The sequence below is a fragment of the Oncorhynchus clarkii genome, chromosome 23 (assembly GCF_045791955.1).
Source record: "Oncorhynchus clarkii lewisi isolate Uvic-CL-2024 chromosome 23, UVic_Ocla_1.0, whole genome shotgun sequence".
Classification (NCBI taxonomy): Eukaryota; Metazoa; Chordata; class Actinopteri; order Salmoniformes; family Salmonidae; genus Oncorhynchus; species Oncorhynchus clarkii.
The window spans coordinates 5,384,967-5,392,983 of NC_092169.1; the positions used below are offsets into that span (position 1 = coordinate 5,384,967).

The following is an 8,017-nucleotide window of genomic DNA, read 5'->3' on the forward strand; positions in this document are numbered from 1 at the left end:
TTTACTACACTACATACACTTAGTATTACTTTCTTAGCTACAGTATACACATCTCCCTGACATATTCCATACTTTACGCAGCAGCATACAATACATTTTTGGACTCAGCTTGTTGTGCTGTGCTCACTTGAACAGGAAAGTGGCGAAGCAGTCCTTAGTGTGCAAATTTTGTCATCAAACTTTGTCATCAAAGTTTGGCATTCTCTGGATTTATGGTGCTTTCAAGACAACTGGGAACTCAGAAAACAAGGTTGAATCATGATGACGTTAGTGATCTTCAGGTCGTAGCTCTAGAAAGAGGCCCGAGTTCCTGATTTACAATTCCGAGTTGGATGAAAGTCCAAAACATATTTTCCCAGTCGGATCTCGTTTTTCCCGAGTTCCCAGTTGTCTTAAACTCACTATTCAGATGTTGCTGTTCCAAGTTAACAGTGGTATTGAATGCGGCACAAATCATGCTTCATTGACAGCATGGCCAATGTTGAATGTTTATAATTGTAAACTAGGAAAAGAGACCCGTAATCTTAGATTTTGGACCACAAAGTCACTCCACTGAATAGCAGGCTAACGATTGCTTTGCAATGCTTGCAGTTAGGCACCGAGTCCTTTACAAACCACTCATTGTTGAATTTGAGATTTCCAACTTGTTTATGTCAAATGGCGGATGAGCACTGATGTTTTATCTGTAATTTTTCGTCATTATTTCTCTTCATATAACAAGGATTAAAAAGGATTTGCCAGAGGACTTGATGGTCGACTTGATTCATGAAGATGACTGCTAGCTAAGATTTTGAAAGTATGAGGTTGACACGATCAGTCCAATCAAAGCTACTATAGATATAACGTGATTTGACGTCATTTTATCTGTGGCCAATGATCTTGAGCCTTCTTGGATGTGCACTTCTAATGTAACTCTATAGTAGCACCCAAGGGGCTTGAGTTTTCGAGCTCTACCCTTAGACTTGGCAGTGACTTAGTGTCCCCATGAGTGATAGAACACTGAGCCAATCACTGCACAACGCTCCGTATTTTCTGCTGGCTTGCCCCACCACCACAGAAACCACTGAGCTAGACTGAAACACCTGCATTTTGGAGCTGCCTTACTCAAGAAAACAAAAAAAGAGACCATGTTTGTATGCACTGTTATTAACTAACTCAATGATATATATTTTTTCTTTACATTGTTTGTAAACTGATATGCGACACGTATTAATAATAAATAACACGCAAAACAGGCTTTTTTTTGCTACAAATGTGGGCTTACAGCCCCACCTTCCCTGAATGACTGGTCACCACTGTATGGTTCTAAGATGAACTTAGCCTTAAGATATTTTTGGGAAACCGGGCCCTGTACAAGAGATTCTGTGGGACAGTACACCATGATGTTATGTCCTCGTCATGGCTGTCCAAGCACACAAGGTGTAGACAGTATGATAGACAGAGGTGGACAAAAATAAAGTAGATTTAAACAGCCAAGTTTGTTCATCAATCACTCTTTATTTGTCACACGTTATAAATTAGAGAACTTCACTCTTCGTCTCTCATCTTATCCCTTATCTATATTAATTTGTGAATTAATTCCCAGCATGCTCATGCTTAAAGGCAAATGGATGAATCTAATCTAATCTAAGGAAAGTTAAGAAACATCTGTAGTCCTTTTTCATTAAAACAAGAAACAGTGATTATAATGGGTGATCTGAACTTAACATTTGAAAATGCTGTAGCATGATTAGAAAACATTTTGTAGGAAAACTTGGTACTTTTCCATCATGATATAAAACAGAAAATATTTTGTCATTTTGAACCTTGTGATAATCTCTGTGTAGACAGTGCATTGCATTCTGTCCTAAAATATGCTCTGGATAAAAAAAAAAAGTGCATTTATTTTCTGAGGAATGTTGGGTGTGTGGTGGGAAGCTTCACAATAGCTATGTATTGTAAGATGAAGAGTTTTGATGGCTTGAATGTTTCTACTGTTCAATCAGAAGGTCTAAAGGTCCTTAACAATCACAATGTTGTAAGTTATTTTATTCATGGTCCTCTCTGGGCACTGTACAATCTGGAATCACAAATGACTATCTTGTTCCCAAACAGATTGCAGATAAAAGTTCACATCATGCCATGGCCACTCATTATTTGTAGAGGAAGTGGTGGTGTAGTCTATAAAGACTATAGACTCTGTTCTGCAGCAGGGTCTTCCTTGTGGCATCAGTGTTGTTTGGTCCTGTGGTCAGGTTTGTATTTGAGAAGCAGACCGAGAGAGGCAAAGCCAAACAGCACCGTCTGGACAAACCAGAGGCAACGTGTCATTGTGCCGTCCACCCCTTTGTCACTGTGAAGAGACGCAGACAGGCAGCAGTTTAGTCTCAGGTTCAGTGTCAGGGACTACAACACAATGGCCCTTATTGAGTAGAGTCCAAATTGGCAAATATAAAGAGAGGAGACAGAAGGCTGTGCATAGTAAGATCTTAAACGTAACTAGACATGCAGTTATACGATGCCCCCTTCTGGCCAAAACAAAACATGTTGTGGAATGGTGCACTAGAAGAATCACAATAAAACTATTGTATTCGGTACAGTCAACAGTAGCTCTATGACTCCCACTTCTTCAATTCTCTTTGACCTTTGGGCAACATGAGTCAACACATAGGCTTAAACACCTTAAGAGTCGATTAGCTCCTCGTGTGTTTATGCTAGAGACACCATTTCTTGTAACGGCTGTAGCTCAATCCCCTCTTTACGCCGATATAAGGCTTATTCCATAACATGGGGCTTGTGAAAGTGGCCTTTTTCTACACACGAGAGGCTCCGGATGAGAAAATTGTCACAAAATCGTCTGTAAAACCCGAACCGTGTGAGCTAAGTAACTAATATGCCATCCGGTTGTTTTGGCTCTACGACATCCACAAGCTTCACGGCAGTCATCTGAACTCTGTCGCGGACATCCTCATTTCGAAGAGGTCTTTTCACAAAACCGGATACAAACGAATATGTTCCCAATATCGAAAGGGGAGACTCTCCCAAACACAAATGTGCCAGATGTTCTGCTCTATGACGCACACAAACTTCAGGGGAGTCGTCTAAAGGTTAACCCAGTACCGGGCTGTAAAAATTGCTAAAAGTGCGTAGGGGGTAAAATGTGACAAAAAATAACGTGACCAAACATGGGTCTTAATAAAATACAAATATTTATTTTTGAACTTTTGGTTTTGCCATTTATCAATGTGTTATTCAATGTGTTGGGCTATAGCAGTAAAGGCCAAATTCAATGTATAATCAAATATTTGTTTTATAACGACAAGGGTCCTACAATTCTAAATTAAAATGACTAAATTCTACATTTAATGACCATCTTAAAACAATGATACATGTTAGCTTAGTAGATATTGCGATCTAGAGGCTTAGACCTACAGGGGTTTTAAGGTTTGGGGTTTTAAAGTAGGTGTGATAGCATGTCACTAGAGGGAGCCTGATAGAAAGCAGAACAATAGCACCCCCTGGAGGAGACATGGATATATGAACATCCATCTTACCTGCAGACCTTCATGGCAACAAGGGCTTCTGCCACGTGGATGACCCAGGTTGCCCACCATCTGAAACACAGAGCAACACCCAACATTCAGAATGAGGATGTTTCTAGTCAATGTCTAACAGCTTTCTTTAAAAACAGTCTTACTTTTTTTTCAGGCAAGTGACCAATGATTTTATGATTTCCTCTAGCTACAGTGTAATGGTCCCATACCACAGCAATTGATTAGAGATTCAAAAACAGAAAACACATTGGTCTTGTTCGGATATAAAATGTGTGAGTGTTTCTTTGATATTTCATAAGCAATCATGCATGTGATTGATGAGTGGAAGTGTTACACTGTTTGAAAATGTTGTGAAAAGAGTGTGAAAATGGTGAAAAAGAGTGGGACACAGTGGATTATGCAGACTGACCAAGCCTCTATATTCTGTGGGTACCTGGCACATCACTCGAAATCTCATTTACAGTGATATGGTGTGCTGGCAAACCTACCCAGTGCAGTAATTAATTCCTTGTTAATTTGCATGCTAAACCTAAAATGATTGGTTATTACAGAGTTAGGCCTAACAACTGTAGAAGCTGCATGTGCTATACATTGTAACTGCAGTTTCATTCAGCATTTCTTTCAATTTCACATTGACTATCCTCATTCTGACTATAAGGTCTACAGAATCTTGTAAACATTACCATGGAGAAACACTAACTTACCCTTTGTACATGAGAGAATGGTAATTGTCCACCAGGTATCTGGACAGGGTGCCAAGCGGGCCCAGGTTGTCATAGGGGACCTGCTGTGGCCAGAACACTGTCCACTGAAACACAGAACAGAGATGCGGTCAGACAGTCAGTTCATGGAAAACGCATAGTTTTCACTAAATAGCATGTTATAAACAGTGCCCCATACACATTAATTGCTTCCACAACTTTTGACAACATTAATTAGGTACACATGTCCCCCATCCAAGTAATTTTCGAATATAATCACATGGTCACTGTAACATTGAGTTTTGAATATTATGTCCACCTCTGACAGGTTGCAACATGCTTAACAAAAAGACTATTCAGGCCTATACATTCCAGAGGGCTTCCAGCTTGTGCAGAGGCCATTGTGCACTAACTCTCCACTTTTGGCTCATCATTGTTCGGATATAGCCAAACTCATTTAGCTTCGCTGACAGTCCTAGCAAGCAGTTGTCACTGGGGTTCCAGTGTTGGCGCACACATCCTGACATTAGTATGACCTCTGATTTACATGACTGAGGAAGGCAACGCATACCATAGATGTAGTGGGGAAATGATGTGTCAATGAGGGGATATTATTTAGCCAGAATAGAACTAGACTACTAAGAGACATATTGCACCCAAATTATCTTTTCACGCCTGCTATGTTAGGTTAAACTCACCCTTTCCCCACATTCCAAACATAATGCGTTATCTGTAGTGTTATCTATGGCTGATAAATAGGCCTGCTAATGTCAAAGGCTATCTAACGTTACAATATCATGGAATTCTTTCGATCCTTTCCATTCCGCAGCGCAGGTACATTCTTCCACTCCCCTTCCACTCCCCCCTAAGTAACTGCAATAATAGATAGCTTAAAAGTCGGTAATTACAACGGAAACTATACAATATATATTTTTTCAATTAATAACACATTTTCAAATTAATTGTATTAGCCGGGACCTTACAGCAGGAATAATTTATATTTAACTCGCAGGGTTGATGACCTGGATACACTTTCATTGCAAGCGCAACATCCAGGCTAACTTCGTAAGCTAAATACTGTACTACTTCGTCATGGACTTCACGGGAATTGAATAACAAAAACCACAAAAACAAATGTCTGAATAAAAGACAGAAAGTTGGCCGAGTAAAATGGAGATCCACCCGGAGTCTATTCGTGGTGACGCTTTGGCTATGTTTACGGCACCGTGGCTGTGGCACAGTGAACTCAACCATTTGCTTTATAATTGCGGTGGTATTGCTTCAAAACCATCCACGTTTTGTGGTTTTGACTTACTGTGAAGTATCCCATCGAAAGCGCCACTGTAGTTATCCAAAAAACACTGGTTCTTCTAAAATAATGACATCCATCGCTTTTGGCCATGGTTGCGTTTAACTTGTCCCGCTCTCAAATTAACACGTGCAACAAAAACAGTAGGTACGCTTTTGTACCGAGACTGCTGTCTCTGAATGGGATTAGAGTAGGATGATGTCAATCTTTCTTTATCAGTCATATGATATCCAAGGTTCAATATTGATTTGAGACAAGTGCTATTTAGTTTCGAAATAGGAATAGCCTTGACTGAAATAAAGAGAAAAGTTCAAAGTGCATGCATTGCATGTGTGCATGTATTGTTGATTTATTATACATTTACAACTTTGAATAGAATAGACGAAAATCATTGGCAAGTAAATGTATTTGCCAATGATTTTCGTCTATTTTATTCAAAGTTATAGGATTAAAGCTCAGTAAAAGTGGGACATTATCCATCTAAGTGGCTAATGGATGTAGACTAGATCTAAACTAATGGTTCTACAGTAAAATGGTCATGGGACCTAAGGTATTTACAATCTAATCCTCATAGTCTAGATATCTCTATCTGCATGACAATAACGAATCAACCACTTTATAGTAATTACACCATTAGTCAAATGGAAATTGGTCAAACTAGTTATAATTACTTATTTATTCACTGATTATTGCATGTAAAACTGTGTGTCGGAAGTATTTAAATCCTGAGCAAAACAGTTCATGAACTCAAAGAATAGCCTACATGAGGCCATTGTGAAATAGAGACAATGTATTTGCATGTGCTATGAGTTTAACTTGTTAATTTTGTAATATAGCTTTTATTTGAAGCAGTGATGAAACAGTATGTGAGGAGCCACCATATGACACGTTCTGAAGTGTGCAAATACAAATGTTATAGGCTATGTATGTATTGAGGAGGACAATACCAATTTTGCAAGAGGCTTGAAGGACCAAAGGGCTGCACATAATGTGTAATAGGATTTGGATAACCCCCAGAATGAATTGCTGTCAGGTCCAATGGCCCCGGAAAAGGAGGGACTCTCAGGAGCCGTCCCAAAGCATGGAGACCCTGATCCTCGCAGTCCAGATAAGGAAAGAAAAGACAAGGAATGTCTCACCGGCTGATATTAAAAGTAGAGATAACAGTGCTGTTATTGCATTTTGTTATATGTTATTTAGGATTATTACTATATAATCATATTAATACCAGTAAGAGATAAAATACTAAGGTATATTACAGTATATTGTACTATTTACATAATATTATTGTTTTTTGGTTCAACTACTTCTGTGTTAAAATACCTGTGTCTGGTGTCCCTACATTTCTATCAGTGTCACTGAGCTGAAAGTTCACTGTCCTCAGGGTCAGTCTTTCCCATAGGCCATGATGAAACCAGCGCAACCCCTGACCTTTCACTGTATTGGGCCTATACATCAATTGGGAGGTGAGGTAGCATGTTGAGTATGGTCCTATTAAATCACCAAACAATTACACATCCTTGTTTTTCTTATTTTGATATCTTGCATCTGTGTTGCTTTTCAATAGAACACAGCAGTCGCGGAAAAGGTTCTGTTCATGAATGGCATTTTGCGTTTCACTAATAGGCACGTGAGTTGATATTTCTTCAAGCCAGTTGTTCGGTTAATGGATGCAAACAAACCAAGGACTTTGTGAATACAAAAAAAAGTTAGCATCTGTAAAAGTTTCTGTGGACACAATGCCAAACACTGTAAAAGTTTCTGTGGACACAATGCCAAACACTGTAAAAGTTTCTGTGGACACAATGCCAAACACTGTAAAAGTTTCTGTGGACACAATGCCAAACACTGTAAAAGTTTCTGTGGACACAATGCCAAACACTGTAAAAGTTTCTGTGGACACAATGCCAAACACTGTAAAAGTTTCTGTGGACACAATGCCAAACACTGTAAAAGTTTCTGTGGACACAATGCCAAACACTGTAAAAGTTTCTGTGGACACAATGCCAAACACTTTTTTATAAGGCACCTTGAAAATGCAGTAAGCTCCACATTATCTACACACAAAGAAGTAAGCACGTATTACTGTTATACAGCATCAATTTTCAGCTAGTCCGTAAGAGTCGTGTTTTATTTAGTCATGTATTTTATGTCTCCTTGTGTGCCAATGACCTTGCATGTGATGAGGATGGGAGAGGGCCATTCACATTATCTTGGCCTCAGTACCTCTAAGACAACCCCCAGGTCAACACAAACATACCCCCCTCCAAACTGCCAAACTTTGGATACTGCTTGGGTACAGAGTCTTGCAAACAATATAAAAGGGCGGTCTATGCATTTTGGAGACAGAGCTCTTGAGAGCCTTCATGAAGGAGCATCTATACCGACTCACAGAACACTTACAGATTCCTACACATCTTGGATACCATCAAGGCACCATGTGGAAGGACACCAGCATCAGTAAGGAGAGGTCA

At 39.4% G+C, this 8,017-nt stretch overlaps 1 protein-coding gene across 1 annotated transcript; it reads right to left on the reverse strand.

Annotated features, from left to right (window-relative positions):
* Nucleotides 1-1,478: 1,478 nt before the first annotated feature.
* LOC139381416 (transmembrane protein 254) lies at nucleotides 1,479-5,730 on the reverse strand. The gene is made up of 4 exons (XM_071124922.1): nucleotides 5,550-5,730; nucleotides 4,238-4,341; nucleotides 3,534-3,593; nucleotides 1,479-2,332 (listed from the first exon to the last, which is right to left on the reverse strand). Exons 1-4 carry the CDS (start codon nucleotides 5,634-5,636, stop codon nucleotides 2,209-2,211), a joined length of 375 nt encoding a protein of 124 aa, XP_070981023.1. The 5' UTR covers nucleotides 5,637-5,730; the 3' UTR covers nucleotides 1,479-2,208.
* Nucleotides 5,731-8,017: the final 2,287 nt, after the last annotated feature.

Bases quoted from the DNA above. Each gene is read 5' to 3' on its own strand.
- LOC139381416 (XM_071124922.1), bottom strand. From the start codon at position 5,636: ATGGCCAAAAGCGATGGATGTCATTATTTTAGAAGAACCAGTGTTTTT. The intron at 3,594-4,237 runs GTAAGTTAGTGT...TCTGTGTTTCAG, and splicing joins CATTCTCTCATGTACAAAGG to ATGGTGGGCAACCTGGGTCA. The intron at 2,333-3,533 runs GTAAGATGGATG...GTCTCTTCACAG, and splicing joins GTTGCCATGAAGGTCTGCAG to TGACAAAGGGGTGGACGGCA.